The 25,325-nt window shown below is 44.0% G+C and overlaps 1 protein-coding gene across 7 annotated transcripts in view; it reads right to left on the bottom strand.

The window, feature by feature from the left end:
• Nucleotides 1-25,325, bottom strand: part of ESYT2 (extended synaptotagmin 2) — a 103,783-nt gene that overhangs the window by 46,866 nt on the left and 31,592 nt on the right. For all 7 annotated transcript variants that reach the window (XR_016236935.1, XR_016236936.1, XR_016236937.1 and 4 more), the window contains exons 2-6: nt 22,808-22,849; nt 21,542-21,676; nt 18,311-18,387; nt 13,864-13,936; nt 13,537-13,626 (exon numbers count right to left, since the gene is read on the bottom strand). Coding sequence is in view for 4 of the 7 variants with exons in the window: in XM_051857038.3 (XP_051712998.2) it covers nt 13,537-13,626; nt 13,864-13,936; nt 18,311-18,387; nt 21,542-21,676; nt 22,808-22,849 (417 nt within the window). In the remaining 3 variants the exon portion in view is untranslated. The remainder of the gene's footprint in view (nt 1-13,536; nt 13,627-13,863; nt 13,937-18,310; nt 18,388-21,541; nt 21,677-22,807; nt 22,850-25,325) is intronic.

Raw genomic sequence — 25,325 nt, 5'->3', positions numbered from 1 at the left:
GGGTCTCCCACGTGGGTGCAGGGGTCCAAGCACTAGGTCATGTTCAGATACTTTCCCAGGTCATTAGCAGGGAGTTGGATTGGAAGAGGAGCAGCTGGGATTCAAACTGGTGTACAAATGGGGTACTGGCGCTATAGGCCAGGCTTTTAACTCAGTGAGCGACAGCATCAGCCCTGGTAATTAATCTTAAATTTGTGTTGTAAATATCAATATGAACTATTCTTTTTCCCTTTTCTTTAACAGAAATGTCTATCCTGAGTCTGTCTACCATTTTTGTTTTTGTTTGTTTGTTTAAAATTTATTTATTTTTTTAACTTTTATTTAATAAATATAAATTTCCAAAGTACAGCTTTTGGATTACAGTGGCTCCCCCCACCCCATAACCTGAAAGGCATAGTTACAGAGAGAGACAAAGAGACAGAGAGAGATCTTCCATCCACTGGTTTGCTTCCCAAATGGCTGTAATGGCCTGGGTTGGGCAGGCCCAGGCCAGGAGTCTAAAATTCCATATGGGTCTCCTGTGTGGCAGGGGCCCAAGCACTTGGGCCATCTTCCACTGCGTTCCCAGGCACATTAGCAGGGAGCTGGATCAGAAGCAGAATAGCTGGGACTCAAACAGGTGCTCACATGGGATGCCAACCTTGATAGGCAAGAACTTCACCTGCTGTGCCACAATGCCAGTCCCTGACAGTTATAAATAGGAATATAAAATTAAGTGAAACACTGGATATTCCAATGTATGTGGCTGAGCATATATTTTATATCATATGGATAAACTGACAAACACTGGGATTTAGAGGCTGACTGCCCTTTCTTTTCTCTTACACCACTAGGCCAGAGACTCTTTTCAGAACTTAGAAAGGAACAGATACTCCCACCACAACAAAGTATTCTTATCTTACAAAAACACCTATATATCAGGAATCTTTCACATTTAAGACAGCACTGTAACAGGATTTTATAAATCAGCATGGAAGGTTCTTTCCTCCCCTTTTTTTTTTTTCTTCTTAATTTTTACCTATCTATTTATTTGAGGGATAGAAAAAACAAACGACCTGTACCATTCACTGGTTCACTGCCCAAATGCCCACAACGGCTGGGGCTGGGCCAGGCTGAAGCTGGGAGTCAGGAATTGGATCCGGGTCTCCCCAGTGGTAGCGAGAACCCAATTATCTGAATCATCACTGTTGCTTCCTAGGGTTTGCATTGCAGGAAACTGGGTCAGGAGCTGGAACTGGTTAGGGTACCCAGGAACTCTAATGTGGGATGCAGGCCTCTTAGCTGCTAGGCTAACCACCTGCCCCTGAAGGTTCTGTCTCTTGATCACAAATGTACTTCAGGAAAGAAGAACGTGTCAGAGATGCAGCGTGAAGTTTCGCATGTGACTTGAGTTAAAGTGCAAGCACTCCACATGCTATTACATCAAAAGACACCTAAGCTTCGCCATCTGCAGGACTATGAGACAGAAAAGCCAAACAAATTCCAGGGAAGGGACACGCGTTAGGGAAGGAGACAGGAAGCTTCTCAGTAAAATTAGGTGAGGCCGCTATAGCCATGAGGACAATGAAGGGGATGAAATTCAAAGGTGCAGCTTAATGAAGACTTTTCCTATAAATACACTTTCATTCTAAGCATCCTGCTTTTTACTTGTTGAATATTATGGTTAGTGGTGCATTAAGCCTGTGATTATAAGTGGATTGAAATAATGTTTTTGCAAAAATCAAAGAAGGAAAAGAAAGGAAGTAAGGAGACGGGATTGTGGGAGGGAGCCAGGGAAGTATGGTTGTCTTACAATTGCACCTATAAAATCTGTTCTTATATTAATAAATTTTTTAAAAAACACAGTATTCATATTTTATACTTTTATGTCACAGTCTTGTCACCTTAAACATCTTCAGTGTAGTCTCAATGATTTTTTTAAAAATATTTACTTATTTATTTGGAAGCAGAGCATCTGAAGGAGCGGGAATTAGAGAGGGGAGGGAGAGAAGACTTCCAGACTGAAGCCAGGAGCTCCATCTAGGTCTCCCAGGTTGGGCAGGGACTCGGGTGCTTGGGCCATCATCTGCTGATTTCCAAGAGTATTAGCAGGGAGCTGGATCAGCCAGGACTCAAACTGGCCCTCTGCTTTGGGATGTCAGCATCCCAAGTAGAGGCTTAACCCATGGTACCACATGCCAGCCCCTAGTCTTAATACCTTTAAGGTAGAGCTGTTTTATCCTGGCAGCTTCTGGAAACAGAATTAACAATTCTTTTAATAGTGTTTGTTAATGCAGTCGTCTTTCAGAAAGAGCAGAATGCAGAAGACTCGAAACTGGTGTTAGAATGAGATTTTACTATGGTTCCAAGTAGCTCCGAGGTATTTTTGGACTTGTTAAAATACTTGGTGAGACAGGACTGACTTTAGAAAAGCCAGTGTAAAGCTAATTTTAGTTGGTGTTTTTGGACCTCTTAAAATACTTCTGTGAAACAGGGACTGGCTTTGGTTGAGAAGCTTTGACTGCCCAGTGAATTGAACTATAAATAAAAATGCAAAAAGCAAAAATTGGCCAAATGGAACGAGTCACAAGTATCAAACAAAAAACATGTATGAAGTGACAGAAGGAAACAACAAAGGACTCTTTTCACTGTCCTATTTTCTATAATGCCACACGCTCCACACGATTATTCCGTGCAGTAATCTGAAAGCCGCTCTGATTACCAACATGACATCCTGCTTGTCTGACCAAAATTATAAGGAAAGAAATGTCTAATCACACTGAATCATCAGCTTTTTCTCCAGATGTGTCACTGGTCCTAAGTTAGACTGGGACTGGCAGGGAGTACAAGATATACCCACAGCTCAAGCACGAGGCTCACTACCATTTTTTTAAAAAAATTGGTCATTTCAAAAATAATTAGTTATTTGTTTTCACCTTCTTTGAAAGACAGGGAGACAGAAAGACAGAGAGAGACACAGGGACAGACAGAAATCTTCCATTAGTTGGTTCATCTCCCAAATAACAGCAGTGGCGAGAGCTGGGTCAGGCCGGAACCAGGAGTCCAAAACTCTACTGGAGCCCCCCACGTGGGTAGTAAGAATCCAACCACTCGACGCATTTCCTGTTGCTCTTCATTAGGAAGCTGGAGTTGGAAGCTGGGCTGAGACTTGAACCCCTGCACCTTGGTATCAGATGGGGTCATCCCAAGCAGTGTCTTAACCACTGTGCCGAAAGCCTGCCTCAGAAACCTGCGTTCTTACCTCATGTACAATAGTGCTATATAGAACTGACATCATTAAGTATGACCTGGCTGGTCTACACCTTTCCATTTTGGTTAAAAACGTATGTTTCAGTTTGAACAAACGAGAAGTGTCTTTACCAACTGGTACTGTGGAGCCTGCCACTGCATGAAGATTTTAAACACCTGATATGGCACTGACATGGAATATTCTGCTAGAACTTTAAATGATAAAAACTGCTCAAAGCTGGCAAGTCAGATCTCCACAAACGAGCAGCAGTAACGCTTTTTGTATTAGAGAGGCAGGCAGAGATGGGGGGCACTTTTGGGCGTGGGGGTAGGGGCTGCCTCCACTGGTTTACTCTCCAAATGCCCTGAACAGCAGGGGTTGGACCAGGGAACTGGGAATTCCATCTAGGTCTCCCTCTTAGATGGGAAGGACCCAGCTCCCGAGCCATCGTCACCTGCGGCCTCCCAGTGCTTTAGAAGGGAGCGGCAATCAGCAGCAAAGCGGGACTTCGCAGTGTGGGATGCAGCTGTCCCAAGCAACATCCTTGCCACCAGGCCAAACACTTGTTCCCGAAAATCTGCACAAATAGGTGGTAATTCTGTTCTTGTGGGCTTAACACCCAGAAAAAAAAAATCTCTAAAAACTACCTAGACACCCGACAGATATCTTTTTGCCTCTCAAAACTAAAAATGAAAGGCTCCAAGCCAGGAAAATGCTTCCACTTTCTGCATTGAGGATAAAAGTTTCATGCAAGAAAGACTTGCTGGACTGAGCTCAAAAAGAAAACAGAACAGATACACGTTTGAAGATCACGTAAAAAGCTGGCTTACAAAGTCGTAGGTATTTAAACTGAGAATTAGTCAAAGACTGAGAAGAACCATTCTCTTCTAGTTTTACAGGTGGGAAAACTAAGACCTGGAGGAAGTGATCCTATCTAACTGTTTGAATTTCACAACTGGGTAACAGGACAGAGGGGAGTTCTCATCTTCCCACTCAGCCCCCAAGGGAAGAAACGGCAGATCTGCCGCACAGGGTTTTGCTCCAAGCCATCCATCCTCTCACCGTCTCTGCATCTCTGAGGTGCCTTCTCCCCTCCCTGACTTCTCCCTTACTCTGAGGTCCCGCACAGTGAATGCACCAGCAGACAGCTGGTCTAAGTCTTGCCACCTGACTTGGATGTCACTTTCCTATAGATATGCAGAACTTAAACACGGGGTTCTTGGCCTCCCGCAGGGCATTCCTTTGTGGCAGGAGATCTACACACCAGCATGGGATGTTAAACATCTAGGTTTTTTCCACTAAATGGTACTAGGGAACTTGGCCCCTATTATCACTACAATCTAAATACTCATTTCCTTAATACCCATCTCTTTTTTTTTTTTTTAATTATTTTTTTAAAGTCAGAGCTACAGAGAGAGGGAAGAAGGACAGAGAGGGACAGAGAGGGAGAGAGGGGAAGAGGGGGAGAGGGGAGGGGGGGAGAGAGAGAGATTGAGAGAGAGAGAGAGAGAGTCTTCCATCTGCTGGTTCACTCCCTAGATGGTCACGATAGCCAGGGCTGAGACAGACTGCAGCCAGCAGCCAGCAGCTTCACTGGTTCTCCCACGTGGGTTTAAGGACCAAAACACTTGGCATATCTTCTGCTGTTTTACTGGTGTCCATAGGGGATACTGGCATCACAGGTGGCGGCTTTGCCCACTATGCCCAAATGCCAGCTCCCTAAAGAGAATTTCCAGTTGCTAGAGAAAACCATTGAAATACAAATTACAATGCTTAGAAGTTTTAAAATATAATTTGAGATTTTTAAAAAAACTTATTTTTAAAATTATATTTATTTATAAGGCAGACAAAGACGGGAGGGGGAGACAGTGGAAGGAGAGAGAATGAGGAGATAGTGGGGGAGAGAGAGCTATCTTTCACCCACTGGTTCACTCCCCTAAAGCCCACAACAGATAGGGCTGGGTTAGGCTGAAGCCAGTAGCTAGGGACTCAACACATGTTCCCATATGGGTGGCAGGGAGCCAGTGCTGCCTCCCAGAGTATGTCTTAGCAGGAAGCTGGACTGGAAGCACAGCTAAGACTCTAATGGAAGCACAGGAGCTCCAATATGGGGTGCGGGCATCCTAAGCAGCATCCTCACCACTGAGCCAAACAACTGCTTCCACGTATGAGATTTTAAAAAATAAATTTCAATACTAGAAATATTCCTACTGAAGTTCCAATTTAAAAAATACTAGCCGGCGCCATGGCTCACTAGGCTAATCCTCTGCCTTGCGGCGCTGGCACACCGGGTTCTAGTCCCGGTCGGGGTGCCGGATTCTGTCCCGGTTGCCTCTCTTCCAGGCCAGCTCTCTGCTGTGGCCAGGGAGTGCAGTGGAGGATGGCCCAAGTGCTTGGGCCCTGCACCCCATGGGAGACCAGGAGAAGTACCTGGCTCCTGCCATCGGATCAGTGCGGTGCGCCGGCTGCTGGCCACGGCGGCCACTGGAGGGTGAACCAACAGCAAAAGGAAGACCTTTCTCTCTATCTCTGTCTCTCTCTCACTGTCCATTCTGCCTGTCAAAAATTAAAAAAAAAAAAATACTATCTCTGAGCTTTGTTTTCCATAGGATGGGTGGGCCATGAGGCCTGAGTAAGACAACGTATATAGATGGCACCTGGCTCTAAGTCATCACCTAGTGGGCTGTGGGAAGACAGAGCTGCAACTAGATAGCGTGTGTGTGTGTGTGTGTGTGTGTGTGTGTGAGAGAGAGAGAGAGAGAGAGAGAGAGAGAGAGAGAGAGAGGAATTACAGAAGATACCCTCTCAGGGCTCCTCGCCTTGGGAATGCCTTAGAGCAATCCAGATCTTCCTAACTATGCCAAACATAGGTAAGCAGCACAAGGCACATTTATCTTTTCACTTCTGAAGCAGTTTTGTTCCATGTTAACTTCTGGTGAAGAGCTACCTAGAATCAAACCATCAGAGACCATTTTTGAAGTCCTAAGAACCATTTCAGAAAAACAGCTTCATTACTTTGTCTAAGACAAAAGTCTCCAAAGAATATTAACCATCATCTATGGAATATTAGAAGTCTAAAAGAAGGCAGTTTTAGTCCAAGAGATTTTTAAGCCACAGAGGGGGCTGGCATTGTGTTGTAGCAGGTTTAGCCTCTACATCCCATAGGTGCATCCCATAGGGGCACCAGCTCGTGTCCTAGCTGCTCCTCTTCTGATCCAGCTCTCTGCTAGTGGCCTGGGAAAGCAATGGAAGACGGCTCAAGTGCTTGAGCCCCTGCACCTGCATGGAAGACCCAGAGAAGCTCCTGGGTTCTGGCTCCTGGCTTTGGAGCAGCCCAGCTCCGGCCATTGAGGCCATTTGGGGAGTGAACGAACAAATGGAAGACCCTTTTCTCTGTCTCTTCCTCTCTGTCTGTAACTCTGCCTCTCAAATAAATAAATAAATCTTAAAAAAAAAAATCATCGGGAGGCAGGCACAGGATTGGTGGGAGGACAGGGCTTATCTGGGATTTGAAAACAGAAGAGGTTTGAGTGTAAAAAATAAGGTCCCTGGGGCTGGAGCTGTGGTGTAGTGGGTAAAGCTGCCACCTGAAGCACCAGCACCCTATATGGGCACCAGCTCTAGTCCCGGCTGCTCCACTCTCCATCCAGCTCTCTGCTATGGGCTGGGAAAGCAGTGGAAGATGGCCCAAGTCCTTGGGCCCCTGCACCCACATGGGAGACCTGGAGGAAGCTCCTGGCTCCTGGCTTCAGAGTGGCGCAGCTCCAGCCTTGTGGCCATTTGGGGAGTGAACCAGCACATGGAAGATCTCTCTCCCTCTTTCAATCTGCCTCTCTGTAACTCTGCCTTTCAAATAAATAAATAAATCTTAAAAAAAAAAAATAAGGTCCCTGTGTCAAAGGCAGTGATGGGGTAGCTGGCTGTCCCTGTGCACAGGGGAGGGCTGGGGAGCAGAAGGAGACTAAGTGCATAAAGATAGAGGGAGAAAGAATGAGTGTGCAAGTGCCAGAAGCAGTGTGTGAGGGAATGAGTGTGTGTGCAAATGAAAAACGAGCATGTGAGTGTGCCGGCATGTGTGAGGAAGAGGATACAGGCCAGGCGAGTGTGCGAGAGAGCAAGAGGCTCACAAGCTCAGTCGCGAAACTGCACACAGACGCCCGAGACACTAGCAGGAGGGACCTCATCAAGGCGGTGCTCAAGAAAGCCCCTTTGGAAAGGCAACTAAAATTAGTGTGCTCCCTGTGCCCTAGGATAATGGGAACCACGGTCCCTGGATGACTAACATCTCTATTTCAGGAAACTGAAGAGTAAGTGGAATGTGTATTTCCAAAGGACAGGAAGTCAACTCTGAGCTGCTGCGGCGCTCCCATAAGACACGGAATGTGTAACGTGGTCCGTGACTCTTTCTGGAAAACACGGAGGTACTTTCTTCTCCCTACTGATCTATAATGCAGCACTTGGCAGATGTAGTGAAACAGAACAGTTCGAGCACAGCAATTTGGTACTTGAGTACTTATATATGCCACGCATCCCAGGTGCATTAATTGCTACAATTCAGAATAAGAAATCACCAAGACGTTTGTTTAAAATGCAAACCCTGGTGCCCACCATTCTCTAGGATCCTTTATTTGGTAGATTTGGGTTGGTGATGAGGGTCAAGAACTTCTTCTCATTTTGTAAAGTCCCAGGGCTTCTGGCTTTCACTTGGGACGTGGAAAACTGGAAAGAGCATCGCCCTGGATCACGTGGGAGAGTCGTGGCCCAAGGCCACCAGCCAGCCTGAGATCCTTCCTAACAGGCTCCTTCAGGGAGGAGGGGCAGGAGAGTGCTGAGCTTGGAGGAGGCTCCCAGAGGCAGGGGAGATGACTCCAGGAGACAGACCTCCAGGATGCGTGCCTCAGGCACATGCTACAACCATGTTAAAGCCATTCCTGGGACACATCCAATGGCGAACACCAATTGCTCTGCTTCTTATCACATTTATCTGAGATTTTCTCCTTACCAATAGCTCATTTCTAGTGTAAGGACCACACTACAATGCTTACATGTACGAAAATATTTAATTTCTTAAAAATCTGAAGACTCAGGGGTTGGTGTTGTGGTGTGGTGGGTAAAGCCGCTGCCTGAGAAGCTGCATCTCCTATGGGTGCCGATTCAAGTCCTGGCCGCTCCATTTCTGATCCAGCTCCCTGGTAATGGCCTGGGAAAGCAGCAGATGACTCAAGTACATGGGCCCCTGACACCCACGTGGGAGACCTGGATGGAGTTCCTGGCTCCTGGTTTGATCTGGCTGAGCCCTGGCTACTGTGGCCACCTGGGGAATAAACCAGCAGATGGAAGATTTCTCTCTCTTTCTCTCTCTCTCTCTCAACCTCTTTCTCTCTCTCTTTCTCCCTCTGTAACTCTTAACTTTCAAATACATAAAACGTAAAAAAAAGAAAAACATAAACTAAAGGCTTAACAAGTATGTGCCAGGCATTGTACTAAGTGTTTTACATTCATTGACATTTAAAAAAAAAGATGTATTTATTTATTTGAAAGTTAGAGTTGCAGAGAGAGGTAGAGAAAGAGAGAGAGGTCTTCCATCCGCTGGTTCACTCCCCAGCTGGCTGCAACGGCCGGAGCTACACTGATCTGAAGCCAGGAGCCAGGAGCTTCTTCCAGGTCACCCACGCAGGTGCAGGGGCCCAAGAACTTGGGCCATCTTCTACTGCTTTCCCAGGCCACAGCAGAGAGCTGGATAGGAAGTGGAGCAGCCAGGACTACATTATGGGTGTAGTGGCCCATACCCACTACACCACAGCGCCTGCCCCTCATTGACATTTAAGGTTCACATTTAATTGTATGAAGTATTATTCATTTTCATATTACAAATAGGAAAACTGGAGATGACTGGAGAAATAAGCTGTTCAAAGCTCACAGTGAGAAGAGAAAGAATCAGGAGCGGAAAACCAGGCTGTACCACACCCAAGAGTGTCATTACCTACTACACAGACTGTCTTCTACACTCAATCCCTTAATCATTGCAGGATTTTTTTAGTTTTTGTTTTTTCTCCCAACAAGTATCATATTATCAAAACTAATCTAAACAAATGAACAAGTCTAAAAATGTGGAAAAGTTTCATGAGTGTCCAGCACTACTAAATCACCAGGGTAATAAAAAAATTATCAAAAACAAAACTAAAAATCTTTCTAGCTTTATTTTTCACCAGAGTGAGGAAGAATTACTTGGCAACAAGCAGTAAATTCTATTCTCATATTTTCCAGTTGAAAGTAACTTAAAAAAAATTTTCCTTTTCTCTGAAGCATATGGTTTGGTAACTAGTTACCATAGAAGGAAATGAGCGATTCTGAACTTTTCAGCCTCTTTCTTTTCTGGTCACTAAACTTTCATGTGGATGTTAATATTATAATGTTATTTTAAAGGCAAATTCATCTGTGAAGAGTTTAAATTAAATAAGAGAATTACTAAGTTTTGAGGAAGATTTAAAGATCTGGATTGTTAAATTCTGAACTGAAAATAAAAAAAGACCTTTATTTATCATTTATCTATTTACTTGAGAGGCAGAAAATGAAGACAGACAGAGAGCTGCCATCCACTTGCTCACTCCCCAAATGCCTGTAACGGCTGGGGCTGGGCTGAGACCACAGCCAAGAACTGGAAACACAATCCAGTCTCCCAAACAGGTAGCAGGGGTTCAACTGCTTGAGTCAGCACTTGCTGCCTCCCATGTACATGGGCAAGAAGCTGGAACTGGGAGCCAGAGCTGGAAACTGAACCCAATTACTCCAATATGGAATGCAAAGTGTATTAATCAGTGTCTTAACCATGAGCTAAAATTCCTGTCCCAAGATTTTTCTTTAAATTGTTAAAACATCTCTGTATAAACAAGCGTAAATGAAAAATATTTAGAAATTTGTTAAATATTAGTTTTTCTTTCTTTTTTTTTTAAGATTTATTTATTTATTTGAAAGTCAGAGCTACACAGAGAGAGGAGAGGCAGAGAGAGAGAAATAGAGAGAGGTCTTTCATCCGCTGGTTCACTCCCCAGCTGGTTGCAATGGCCGGAGCTGCACTGATCTGAAGCCAGGAGTCAGGAGCTTCTTCCGGGTCTCCCACACGGGTGCAGGGGCCCAAGGACTTGGGCCATCTTCTATTGCTTTCTCAGGCCATAGCAGAGAGCTGGATGGGAAGTGGAGCAGCCGGGTCTTGAACCGGCACCCATATGGGATGCTGGTGCTTCAGGCCAGGGCATTAACCTGCTGTGCCACAGTGCTGGCCCCATAACGATTAATTTTTCACAGACATTAATAAAGTTGGTTTCTTAAACGTACTGGCTTTTAAACAACCAGTACATGAGAAAACCATGAATTTTAAATCTTTTGTAGATTTTCTCCTTTTCCAGAATTTTAATAAAGTGAAATTGACAGAAAAAGGTTCTCTAATAGCTCTTAAATTTTGTGTATTTAAAATGCCATCATGGGAGTGGGCATTGTGGCAGAGCAAGTACTTAAAATGTCATCACAGGGTAGGCATCATGGCACAGTACGTAAAGCTGCTGATGTGATGTTGGCATCCCATATGGGCACCAGTTTGAGTCCCAGAAGCTCCACTTCTGATCTAGCTCCCTCTTAATGGTCTGGGAAAAGCAGCAAAAGATGGGTCAAGTATTTGGGGACACTGCCACTCGTGTGGGAGACCTAGAAGAAACTCCTGGCTCCTGGATTTGGCCTGGCCCTGCTCTGGCCATTGTAGCCATCTGAGGAGTGAACCAGCAGATGGAAGACCTCTCTCTCTCTCTCTCTGCCTTTCCCTCTTTAATTCTGACTTGCAAATAATCTTTTAAAAAATGCTTTTAAGTAAGCAATAAGAGAAGGAGAATAATAATTTTAGTGGTAATACAAAGTGATGACAGTAAATGCTTCTTATACGTTTATATAGAAATAGTACCACTGGTGGTAAACTCATTTTGGTCTAGACAAACCCTTATCTCAAAAACCAAACAAAAATACTTTTTACTTTATTTGAATCAAAGTATAGAAATTAATATTTCTGTAGTAAATTATAGATGATGGGATGGGAGTTTAGCCTTTAAGATACCATGAGCCATAGAAGAGTGCCCAGGTTTGATGCCTGGCTCCGGCTCTTGATTCCAGTACCTTGCTAATGCAGGCCACGGGAAGCAGTGGTGATGACTCAAGCACTTGGGTCCCTGCCACCCACATGGGAGACCTGCACTGAGTTCCCAACTCCAGCTTTGGTCCAGCTGAGTCCTGGTCACTGTGGGCATTTGGGCAGGGAACCAGAGGATGCAAACTCTGTCTTTCTGTCTCTTGGCCTCTCAGATAAAAATAATAAAACCTTTATTCTTAACAAAATAAGAAATCATGTTAAAAAATGATGTTTAACAATACCTCCATAAAGGACTCATTGAGGGCCACAGAATGGCATAGCTTAAGAATCATTTAAAAAGGTGTGCAGGGAGGAGGAGCATTTTAGAAACAGACCAATTCATCCACAGACATTGAACTTCATGGAGATAGGAACATTCCTGGCTTTTTTAAAAAAAAAGTTAACAGTATATACATAACTATAATGGGACCTCTGTCCTAGGAAGGGACGTGTAGAAATTTGCTGGAAATAATGAACCAAAGGGCCAAAGACGACATTCTGGGGAGAAGGAAAAGATACCGAGAAGTAGTCATGGAAGACAGGAAGACGGGGCTGATGTTTCTCTAGAGTTTGATGGTTCCCTCTTGTTGGGAACCTGGATGATCGTTTGGGGCTGTGGTGGGAAGTGCAGCTGGAGAACCCATGATCTTGTCTGTAAGGGAAAGAAAATCCTAGCGGATTTGTTTGCACTTGGGAAGATTACCCTAACGATGCTGAACACTGAAGACAGACAGAGGAAGACGCCACTCTGAGGCCACAGAGGCCACGTAAGGAGGAGGCCAGGCAAGCAGGAGTCTGTTCAGGAGGAATCACAGTTCCACTGTCTTGTTCTTGTGGCCAATAAGAACCTACTGCTTACCACAAGGAATGATAGATCAGTCAAAAAAGGTCTGTATAATTTTCAAAAAGTGTATGTGTAACCTATTAAGCACAGTGGAAAAAATGCATCCAAATGATGGCAGCACTCATCTCTGGTGGGTGATGGAGATTTACTGGTGAGTCATAACAATAGAGTTTAGGAACATGAATTATGCATCAGACTAATCTGAGTCTATGTGTAGGCCCCAATACTTAGTTGTATGATCTGGACAAATAAGACTTTTAAAATCTCAGCTCCCGGTAGGTAAAAATAAACAGTACTTAATTATAGGGCTATGGGGATTAAGTAAGCAAATTATGTAAATTATACTCAGTGATTACGCTTACAAAATGTTAGCTAAAAAAAATAAAACATTAGCTACAAGCTACACTTACAAAAATCTCAGAGCAGCAATAGGCACGGTGATTAAGACACCATTTAGAATGCTCACATCCCATATCAAGTGCCTGGGACAGAGCCCTGTCTCCACCCCTGCTTCTGATCCAGCTTCCTGCTGGCGCATCAGGGAGGCAGCAGATGGCGGCTCAAGTTCAGGGTCCCCACCACCCACGTGGAGACCCAGACTGAATTCTCAGCTCCCAGATACAGCCTACCCCGGCGCTGGCTGCTGCAGGCATTTGAGGGAATGAACCAACAGATGGAAGCACTCTCCTGCTCTCTTTCTGTCAAAGAAAATGAAAATAAATTAACTCTAAAGAATAATTTGCCAAACTAACCTGTTTTGTTTTTAAAAGATTGATTCATTTACTTGGAAGGCAGAATTAGAGAGAGAATATGAATCGATCTTCCATGTACTGGTTCACTCCTCAGATGGCTGCAACAGCCAGGGTTGAGCCAGGCTGAAGCCAGGAGCCAGGAGATTCATCCAAGTCTCCCACATGGGTGTAGGGGCCAAGCACTTGGGCTATAATCTGCTGCTTTTACCAGGTCATTCGCAGGGAGCTGGATTAGAAGTAGAGCAGCCAAAACACAAACTGGTACCCAGATGGTATGCCGGAGTTGCAGGTGGTGGGTTTACCTACTATGTCACAATGCCAACCCCCAAACCTTGTTTTCATAATTAATAAAGATGTTTCTCAAGAGATGAAGCCCTTAGTTAAGGCAAAAGAGGCATGAAAACTTATAGGATTCATGAATCAGAAAGGGACAAGAGTTGAGGATAACATTTTCTTTTGCCACTTTGTATCATTCTTCTACATATACATAGTCTTGTCAGTGAATGGAACAGGAAACTTGAAATAAATGTTGACTTACTGGTTTCCTAAGGAAGAATATAGATAAAGCTCCGACTAAAGGCATGTCTCCAATCAATGGCTCCAAGATCACTCGCATGGTACCATGAATCTAAATTCAAACAGGAAACCGGATAGGTAATAGAAAACAACACTGCAGGGCCGCTCCCTTGGTTAACAAGATCACATGAAAATCCAGTGTCTTATACACTTGACTTACTTGTTTTCAACTGTGACCTACAAATACAAACTTGAGTTCACGAAATTTCTGAGCTAATTAAAACTAAATAATTTTCTTTTTGAACATAGCTTAGAGAACTTTAGAAGACTAAAAATTTTTAAAACTTACCTGTATACTTTTCACACCAGCTCTACAAAAATATCGCTTAATCTCCAAATCAATCTCACAATTTCCTACAAAACTAACAAAGAAAGAATTTTGCGTTACATAAGGTGAGTGCAATTAGCCATTCTTTTAATAATCACAGGCCTGAAAGTTATATAACCTAAATAAAATGACAGCAAAGCAACCAAAATCAAATTGAAGGCAAAAACTGTAACCGTGGCTCACACCAAGGTATTTTACTGGTCCTGGTCATAGGCTTGTGGTGTTACCAGATTCAACATTACCACATCTGTGAAGAATCAAGTATACGTGGTGTGTGTGTGTGTGTGTGTATGTGTGTGTTCTGGCGGTTTTATGTTGAAATCCTAAACATAAATGTCTATTTTCAAAAGAAAATGTAATAACAGTGCTACTTCTAGAGCAGCCTTTTGATGATATGCACTTCCCATTTGTGTTACAGCTCTTGTTTGTCTAATACATAATAAAGTTTACATTTTATTTCACCTCAAGTAAATTTCAGATCACTGTCTCCTCATTCATGAAAAAACTCACTTTGCCTCAGGGCTCTGTGATATCAAAGGTTAGAAACAGAGTGCCTGTCGGGGTCTCAATGATTAAGTCATTTCAAATAGTAATGTCAAACAGGCCTGAATCTACCATGATCCTGCATGTAAAGTTTGCGTCTATTTTAATATAAACATGCACTACCGAATGTTTTACGTGTTTGTGCATGCCTGATCTGTGCATACACATCTGTGTATGATTTGATCCCAATCTTTCACTCCCGGAAGTGGGACATCAACCCCTGTTTGAGAATATTTGTAGAGAAGTTTGACAAACACTAGACAGGAAGTATCTAAGCAGGTAAGTAAAATACTAACAAAAGGGATCTTAGATGAAATTCTTCCAGTATCTATTACCCTGACGTTAAAGCCCATACCTACAGATTCTTCTCATTGAGAATTACCCTCTACTTAGAGAAATCACTGATAACCTGTCCCAAAGCCATCATAAACTTTCCTTTCCACTCCAAGACTTGATCACTTTATTTCCTAATACTTTTCAATTTCCACTTTCCCATTTCTACTGCCACTTTAGTTAAGGCCCTTGTTTGGAATACACAAAAAAGCAGAATGCATATTTGTTTAGAGACATATTTGAGCAGGATATTTTGCATATGTTATGACTGTCAAAAACCTTTCATGATACCCGGTCTGTATTCTAAAAATGGCATCCATGAACTGACTGATTCAAATATTTAGTTTTAAATTTGTATTCATTTATTTACTTATTTAAGAGGTAGAACAGCAGATACAGGCAGAGAGACAGACAGAGACAGGCAGAGAGGAAGAGTCCCCATCTGCTAGTTTACTCCCCAAATGCGGGGGCTGGGTCAGGCTGAAGCTGGGAGCTCGGACCTCAATTCAGGACTCTGACATGGGTGGCAGGGAACAACGACCTGGGCATCACCTGCGACCTCCCAGGGTGCACATTAGTAGGAAGATGGAATTGGGAGAGGAGTCAGGAGTCCAAACCTATACATTCCAATATGGGATGTAGGCATCCCAATGGGTATTTTAACTGCCAGGCCAATGCTTGCCCCAAAACATTTATTTATTTAATTTATTTTTAAAGATTTATTTATTTTATTTGAAAGGCAGAGTTACAGAAGGAAAGAGATCTCCCAGCCACTGGTTCACTCCCCAAATGGCCACAATGGCCAGAGCTGGGCCAGACTGAAGGTCTCCAAGGACTTGATCCATCCTCTGCTGCTTTCTCAGGCACATTAGCAGGGAGCTGGATCAGAAGTGGAGCAGCCGGGAATCAAACTGGTGGCCACATGGGATGCCGGTGCTGCAGGCAGTGGCTTAACCTGCTATGCCACAGAGCCAGCCCCCCAAAACATTTACTTAATAAAACTATAGAATATTCAGTGCTGGAAACACCGAACAACAGAACAAGGTTTCCACTCTTGTGGAGTTGTCAGCAGCCTAGTGGACAGCCCTCTGGGATACAGTCTAACTAACCTGAGATACCAATAGACCTCCTCTTATTTCTGTGCTGATAACAGTGTTTGCAAATGTTTTAAAGACACATTTTTTTTTTCACTTTAAAAACATTCTACGTTGCTTTCTAAAATAAACATAATTGGCACCAACTCTGTACCTTTACTACATTAATGTACTTTGGAAACTCAAAATGACATAAAATCATCATCAGTGAAGGCTCAAAAGAGAAACCATGCTAAACCACTAAAAAACAAATAGCTGCTTTTGAATCCACAGCATACAGCATTCACCATAAACGTTGCATTATTAGGCCTTAGATGGAATGCAGGAAGCCACAAGCAAGTTCAAGTAAGAATGAAGACAAGAAAGAAAGAAACACACCTTTGTTATACCAGACGTGAAACCTGGCAGACTCAGTTTCTTTTTTCCAATCTTTTTTTATTTATTAAATCAGATATAACATAAATTTGCCAACTTCTTTAAAAAAAAATTTATTTATTTATTTAAAAGTCAGAGTTACAGAGAAAGAGAGAGAGACACAGAGAGAGATCTTCCATCCTCCAGTTCACTCTCCAAATGGCCACAATGGCTGGGGCTAGCCCAGGCTGAAGCCAAGAACCAGAAGCCTCCTCCCAGTCTCCCATGTGGGTACAGTCGTCATCCAAGAGCCAGAAGCCTCCTCCCAGTCTCCCATGTGGGTACAGTCGTCATCCAAGAGCCAGAAGCCTCCTCCCAGTCTCCCATGTGGGTACAGTCGTCATCCAAGAACCAGAAGCCTCCTCCCAGTCTCCCATGTGGGTACAGTCGTCATCCAAGAGCCAGAAGCCTCCTCCCAGTCTCCCATGTGGGTACAGTCGTCATCCAAGAACCAGAAGCCTCCTCCAGTCTCCCATGTGGGTACAGGCGTCCAAGCACCTGGGTCATCCTCCGCTGCCTCTCCCAGGCCACCAGCAGAGAGCTGGATTGGAGGAGCAGCAGCTGGGACTCAAACCAGTGCCCCTATGAGGTATCTGGGCTGCTGGCAGTGGCTTCACCTGCTACGCCCCAACACCAGCCCCAAAATTTATCATCTTAATAATTTTTAAGTATACAGTTCAGTGGTATCTGTAATGTTGTGTAACCAACACCATCACCCATCTCCAGAACTTTTTCATCTTGCAAACTGAAACTCCGTCCACTCCATTAAACACTAGTTCCTTGCTGTCTCCTCCCCTAGGCCTTAGCACCCACATTGTCCAGGGAAGATATGTAAATAGATAATGGCATATGAAAAGATGCTCCACAGGACTAATTATTTTTTAAAAGGGTGCTTTTTTAGTCGTAAAATTTCAGGAATCCTCTATATATTCTGGATAATAATAACATGATTACAGGGATTGTTATAAATTGGGTAGAACTGACAATTTTAAGTTTTCTAACCCATGAATAGGTATCTTCTTTAACTTCTTTCAACAAAGTTTTATAGTTTTCAGTATACAGTCTTTCACCTCCATAATTAAGTTTATTTTTACATATTTTAATCTTTTTGATTCTATTATAAATGGGATTGTATTCTACATTTTCTTTTTGGATTATTTGTCATTAGTGTATCGAAATACAACTGATTTTTGTATGCTGATTTCCTATCCTGCTACTTTCGTGCATTTATTAGTTCTAACAGCTTTTTTTGGTGGAATATTTGGGATTTTCTACTTATAATGTCATATAATCTAAGAACAGAGATTATTTTCTCCTTTCCAATCTGGATGCCTTTTACTTCTTTTTATCTAAGTGTTCTAACTACAACTTGAATAACTCCAGCTTGAACAGAAGTGGTGAAAGTAAAGATCGCTGCCCTGTTTATTTTTTTCCTCTAGGTAAAGCTTTCAGTCTTTCACCATTGAGCATGATGTTCATTGCGGGTCTTTAATTTACAGTTTTATTATGTTGAAGGAGTTTCCTTCTATTACTAGTTCCGTATTTTTATTATGAAAAGGTATTGAATTTTGATTTTTCTCATCAATTGACAGTCATATGGTTTGGGCTTTTTTTCCTTCCTCCTGTTAATGTGGTGACTGATTTTTATATGTCGAACCACCTATGCATTCTGGGAATATATTCACGTGGTTATGGTGTATAATGGTTTTAATATGCTGATAGTTTTGGTTTGCTAGTATTTTGTTGAGGACTTTTTATGACCATGCTCATAAGAGACACTGGTTTGTAGGTTTCTTATGGTGCCTTCAGTTTCTTTTATTTAAAATGTTTTATTAATGGCAATTAGGAACTGAAATCAACAAGACAAACTACACCTGGTTCTCAAAAAGGAATTTCGTCAAATCCCAACAAACAGCAGGTAAGAATAAGAAGCATGCTCATTATACGTTCCCCCTTCTGGGTATAGGTAAGTGACATTATACTACATCAACTACAACACAATTATAACACCAGTAAAAACTTACCTAATCTGAAGGTCCAGAATAATTTGCCTTTTGTCTACATTTTCAGTATACACCTTAACACCATTGATCCGAAGAGGCTGAAAAAAGATGTAGCTTGTTTTAAAATCCAGACATTTTTTTTTTATCTAAACTTGTAATATAAGACAGAGGTGAAGAGAACGATCTTTAGCATAAGACTACACGATTTAAATGTCTACTTCACAACATAATGGCTGTTTGAAGTCTGGCAAGTTATTTAACCTGTGTTTTCTTGCCCATACGCTGCAAATCATAATGGCATGTATCTCATGAGGTTACTGTGAAGTTAAATGACATAATGAAAGAGAAGAACTTGGTACACTGCCTGGCAGGGACTAAGTACTCAATACACACTAGGCATTACTGTCAGCACATATAAGGATACACATTTTCACTCTTTTTCCTAAGCTCCTTAACCCCTTTGTCTCTTCCAATTTGCTCATTTTCCCCTATTCCATCCTTACTACATTGTTTGAAAAATATTTTTTTAATTTTTATTTCTTATAATTCTTCCTTTCTGATGATTTTCACAAAACTGGGGTTTGCAAGTAAAGAAAAGATGTAAGCTGTAGATATAAAGCAACACCTAACATATGAAAGAGGTACACTGCAGTGTAAACTGAGAAAGATCATAACAGATCTTGTACTTCAACGGCCCAAAGAGAACATTTATGAACATGCAATACCCTTGAAAATCTCAACACAGGATTCCAAGAGGGCGGAATAGGAAAGGACGCACTGCTGTAGGCTAGGGAAAATAGCAGCACACAAGTGAGGAAGTGCATCCCCAGGGGAGAGTTAGAGAGAACCCTGCAGTGGAAACTCTACAGAAGGCAGAGGGACGCCATGGGTCATCATGCAAGCTGTGGACGTGCAGGACGAGTGAGGACACAACACACGACCCCCGCAGCTGAGAGCCAGAAGAAGCACCAGCTCCGGAGAGTGAGGTGAGTGCAGACTGCAGACGACCCACACCACACTGGTGATACAGCTGGAGGGAGACCCTGGCAGACCACCTTATCTTTGAGCCTGGCCTGAAGCCCTAAGGGGTACAAGGTACCTACCCAACCCAGAGAAAAAAGGGCCCGTTTCTCTCTCCCCTTCCCCCTACAATGGCTTCCAGCAACCAGCTAGGAGAGGGTGATCTCGACACCAGTAGCGGCCACAGGGGTCAACAGGTGGGGACAAGGCGCTATATTGACACCAACAGCGGCTGCAGAGGCTCACGTGCGTGCATCCGGCAGCAGGTGGGAGAAGGCGCCATTCTGAAATGAGCAGTGGCTGCGGCGGCTCTTTGTGCACCCAGCGACGGGTGGGGAGAAGGTGCCATTTGCCACGAGTACTGCCTACCGCAGCTCTAGTGCATGCATGTGATCCGGGGATTTTACTAGAGGGAAAGATCTGTGTTTCCCACTGACTTTGAGTCTGGCTAGGAGGACTGATGGGGGCTGGGCACCCATGTAGGACAGGGAGGTGTCCCCAGCCCTTCAACACATCACAGGCTCCAGGGTTCAAATGGCCAAGGCGGTGCAGCCACAGGCAGCTAGTCGGCTCTGGGTCCCTCTCTGCCTTTCCGTGGATGGGACAGGCTAGCAGGGTGGAGCGGATCCTCTGTACCCTGTGACTGCGGGAGCCCTGTGTGCTCAGACCGTGGGAACTCCGTGACTGCACGACAGGGTGCAGGGTGTAGCCAGGTCACTGTGTGTGGCACCAGAGGCTCAACGCTCCCCAATTTCCTGGGGTGGGTCGCTGTGGCGGGATCTGTGCTCTCATGAGGACTGCACAGATCCTTTGCATGGTTCATACAGCAGCTTGGGTGAGTGCTGCACCCACTGTGACTAACCCAGGGCATTGTCACCTTGGAACAGAGGAGGTGAGGGTGTGATCACGGCAACAGAGGTGACCATACCCTCTCCCCCACCCCGACAATAGAGGAGATCTACCATGCCCAACTAGGGCGTCACCCTGGATACTCGCCCCACCCTGCAGCACTGACCAGAGCTCCCTGGTCTCACCCAGCACTCTCTGCATGGAGGAAATCGGCTTTGATGGGAAAAGCAGCCTGGAGAGTGTGGAATGGACACGTAGCAATCGGTCAGACGCTCCCTAAGCCACAACCCTGAACAGTACGGAGTAGTGACATGTGCCTGCTATCTGCCTTGGCTATATGGGCACTAATGTATACATTGTGTATGTTTTAAAGTATTATTATTTCTGAGTTTCTATTAGGGATACAAAAATGTAAACTTGAACTGTTGTTAATTATTGTAACACTGACTTTTAAAAATAAAACAAAGAGTAAATTTGTCTCAATCAACTAATTTAAATGTACTTGGGACTTTCATGAGAAGTACAATTAAGGAGGCTGGAACAGTGGTGTAGGAGGTTAAGCCACAGCTGGCAGCACCGGGTGCCAGTTTGAGTGCTGGCGGCTCCACTTCTGATCCAGTTCCCTGCTGATGTGCCTGGGAAAGCAGGGGAGATGGCCCCAAGTACTTGGGCCCCTGCTCCCACGTGGAAGCCCAGAGGAAGCTCTTGGCTCCTGGCTTTGGCCTGGCCCAGGCTTGGTCATTGTAGCCATTTGGAGAGTGAACCAACAGATAGAAGACCTCTCTCTTTCTGTCTTTCTTTCTCTCTGTAACTCTGCTTTCAAATAAATAAATAAATCTTAAAAACAAAAAGTACAATTAAGCTTTCCTTTTTATATAATATGATTCTGTTATCAAAATCTCTCTCTCATCTGTGTAATTACTGTGATGCCAATATTAGAACCCTTAGCTGTTGTTTTTTAACATCTTGAGAGGGGTGAATGCCTTCGGCTTGCTGTCAGTTACTGGACCTTTAGTGCGGACTCACATATCAACTCTTTCTAACACGACAGATTTCTTCTGAAAAGGCAGTTCTCACAGGAGAACATGGGGTAGAAACATAAGCTCTATAAATACCACATAAAACAGGTAGAGGAAATACTAATGGGAAACCATGCAATAAAGACTGAACTGGCAAACAGCACAGCAGGCAACATGAGGTCACACCCACTGGAGACAGACAACACAGTGTGAGGAAGACCCTGGGCAGAGGCTGCGGAGACACATGTCAGGCCTCCTGGTGAACAGTTTTTCCCAGAACATAATTTGGGGTAGTTTAAAATGTTTGAATGTTTTCACGGAAGTCCTACCGCATGCAGTGTAAGGACCTGCAGAAGAAACGCACCTGTTCACCCACATCAACCTTCGTGAAACTAAAGGTGCTAAGGTGGGTGTTTGCTCCGCGCACGGCTGGCTCAATCGTTTCTCGAAACAACTTCTCTATAAATTGGCAAATAAAAGGCCACATGTGTTTTACAGTCTGGAAAGAAAAAAGAACTCATGTTAAAGAGATGTTATAATAATATACTTAAATAATCATAAAAAATTATGCTCCTATCGTTTTACTAAAATCTGGCTTTGAAAAATAAAAGGGGGAAAGCAGGGTCTTGTTATACAAAAATCTAAATTTTAAAAACCTATTAATAGTAAACTACTGATTTGCCCATGTGTTACAGAAATTAGTTATTTTCATTAAATATTCTGTTTAAGCATGTCAATGTATTTAGTAATTGCTAAAAATCCTATAGCTCCAAACCTCTAACTGTACAGACCTTAATAAGCACCCATGAGGGGCTGGCGTTGTGGCGTAGCAGGCTAAGCCTCCGCCACTGGTGTTGGCATCCCATATGGGCACTGGTTCGTGTCCCAGCTGCTCCTCTTCTGATCCAGCTCTCTGCTTATGGCCTGGGAAAGCAGCGAAAGATGGCCCAAGTGCTTGGGCCCCTACACCCACGTGGAAGACTTGGAAGAAGCGCTCCTGGCTTCTGGTTTTGGATTGGCCTAGCTCCGGCCATTGAGGCCATTTGGGAAGTGAACCAGTGGATGGAAGACCTCTCTCCCTGTCTCTCCCTCTTTCTGTCTGTAACTATGCCTCTCAAATAAATAAATAAATCTTAAAAAAAAAAAAACCACCCATGAATCTTTTTTTAGCACAAACTTCCAGTGTTATAAAGTGAACATTATCTACACTAGTGTTTACTACAAAGTGGTATAAAATATGAATAAAAAATCTATTTCAAAGTATACTGATAGAAAAACATGTCTTTTACAAAATTACAACCAATAACTAGGCTTCCTCAGAGTTATTTCCCTCTTCACTTATGATTATATTACAAGTGAGCATTAGACATTCGGGAAGGAGGACACGAGGCCAGAGATAAGCACCAATATGAGCACAGTACGATTTTTTCAGGTGGAAGCCTGGTTCTCACCCCTCAGAAGGGAATGTAACATACTAGTCATGACTGAGTTCTCTGGGGAACAGAAGTCATCCTACTGCGGGCTAGCACAGCTCAAATGTTGCCAACACTCAAATCCCCAAATATGGAAAGATGGTCTCTCATCCTCTAATTCCCACTGTTATCTGGTATTTGGGATACTCTAATCTTACCTTATTTAGCCATTCTGCTCTTTCAGTGTCTGGAAAATGAACCTAGAAGAGAAATAGACACACACATCACTTACTGACTCCTGGTAACTGTGAATACCATGTCAGGCAGGCTGTTTGTATTCTTGTGTGCATCCTGTGTTTACATAATGCTTCCCTAACACGTTACTCTAATGCTATGGAAAATGGTGTTGAGAGGGAGACTGCCGCGTGTGCCCCAGGCTCTTCCCAGCACTTGGAGGCAAGAACCAAACGCCGCCAGAGCCACCCCTCCTCCCTGCCGTGCAGGAGAACAGTCACTGGTCCTTGAAACATCAGCGAATGCAGAGCTGACTGCTTCCTTTTGAGAAGAATCACTCTTCCAACTTGCCACTGGCAGTGTCTTCTTTATGTCCTACAAATCCAGACTCAGACTTCACCTCTCCTTGTTGCTTTCTTCCTCCAGCCCTACCCAGGGGTGCAGTCGCCTCTCCAGAGCTGGCTCTTCTCTACATTCTCCCCCACCCTTTCCTAAATGAGTAGTATAATTATGGCTCTCCATGCACAGGGGCTGTATGGTGCAGAAGCGTTTGTAGAAGCAAACAGAAGCCTATTTAGAAAAACAGTGGAAGATATTTTCTCTGTTGGTGGAGCCAAAATGAAACATCCTTGCAAAGGAAGGCTAAAGCTGTTTTTGGCCACAGATAGGGAGTTTTCAAAGAAGAGTATACAGACCACACTAATGAGCTGATAACAACATTTTTGGCTCAGACATACAACGGATCACAGGCAATTTTATGCTGGTGGCTGAGATAGTCAGAAATGTTTTGATGTCTAGAACTGCCACAGTTTGTCCTCCTAAGTAACAACAGTACTTGAGTCTGACAATCTTTCCCCCATGCCCTGGCTGGGGAGTGGGACTGGCAGTAAGAGGATGACCACCAGAATGGCTGAGAGCGGCTGGGCAGGGAATAACGCCATAGGGAATGGGGGTTCCCAGGAGATGGCTTCTTTGACATCCACCTCCACCCCTCATATGTTAACAAGAGAACAAACAACTGAAAATGGGACGCGGCAGCGGCGGATTCCAGGCCAAGCCCTCCGTCACGGCCACAGCAGCCTGCGGAAGCACTGGTGACTCGGCTCACCCTGAGGCCCAGAAGGAGCACAGGAAGCAGCCGCCGCAGTGTCAGCACCTGCTCCTCTGTGTCCACACGTCTGAGCAGCACTAATTCCTTTACACCACCCGACATGAAGTCCTTTCTCTGCTTCAATCATGAGGTGAGCTAGAGCGAAATACGCTGTTTCTAAACTAACTTGAGTCATTCTAAGGAAAAACAACAACAAAGAAATGGTACCTTCCAAAATCGAGAAATTGGCTTTAAAGTTGAGAAATGCAATACTCAAAAAGGCTAAATTAAAGAAAAAAAAGAATTGTTAGAGATGCTTGCTTAAACCACAGAATATGCTTCTGTCACTCTTGAGAGGCCAATTTTGAGCCATCTGGAATGAGGGTACAATAATGGGGTGCCCTTTCCCACAAGGAACAGGAAGATACTTGGAGATTAGGGTGAGGAGAGGTGGAGGGTTTGTCAGACTCAGCAAACTAGGTCACAAAACTCATCTGTACTTAGCATTCTGCCATGTGTGCGACAGTGAAGTGGCTCAACACTCTAAAACTCAAAGCAGCGATGGAACAGGTGGTTGCCACTGAAGGGTGTGCTAGACGTAGAGCAGATACGAAGCCAGGGCTTCCCTCAGCCTCCTGGCAGGCTGTCTCCCTTTCGGCCCCTTCCTTCCACATGCAACCAACCACTGGTGGCAAAGAAAAGACAAACGGCAAACATGGAGCACCTTCTATTTGGGGACAGCCAGAACCAGTTTACTATAGCTGCGTTCCTTCTTTTATAATTTCGGAGCAAACCCACCTCTGCAGGGCGGGAGTGCAGTGGACTTGGGGGAGGCCAGGCCTGGGCGCGTGGTGTGTGGGACAACCCGTCGGGACATCGGGGCGCACTTGCCCTTTCTGGTGCTGTGGTGACTGCTGACACCTGCTGCTCGTGGACGGCCTCTCCTCTCCTGGCTTCCCAACCACTCTAAATTTAGCTACCAGAACAACCACTCCAGAAAACAGGAATCCTGTTTCAATCTACCTTCCTCAGGACCCTGAGTTCCTACTTACTAAAGAGACCAATATTCTCTGCTTGACCTTCAAAGGCAGAGCTCAACTTACAATTTCTAGAATTCACAACTCATAAATTTCACTTTTACCACACTCCTGTGGAACTGGAACAATTATGGCTTGTTACCCAGAAATGTGATTTTTCTCTACCTGCTTCTTTTCCTACTTCATACTTTCTGCTAGTCTTCCTTAAATATATTCTCAACTCAACTCAGTCTAGACAACTTCCTACATGGGACAAGGTCATCTCACTGTGTGTTAACTCACACTTTCCAAAAATCTGCACTGTCACAATCCTACTCTGTGAATGCCCCTCAAAAGTACTAGGGTTAGAATTCTTACTTCCTGCCTGCTAATCCA

This window comes from Oryctolagus cuniculus, chromosome 7 (genome assembly GCF_051225735.1).
Source record: "Oryctolagus cuniculus isolate XC-2025 breed Fujian yellow rabbit chromosome 7, ASM5122573v1, whole genome shotgun sequence".
Lineage (NCBI taxonomy): Eukaryota > Metazoa > Chordata > Mammalia > Lagomorpha > Leporidae > Oryctolagus > Oryctolagus cuniculus.
Note: the sequence above shows the minus strand (reverse complement) of the source record. Positions and strands in the feature narration are given on the sequence as shown.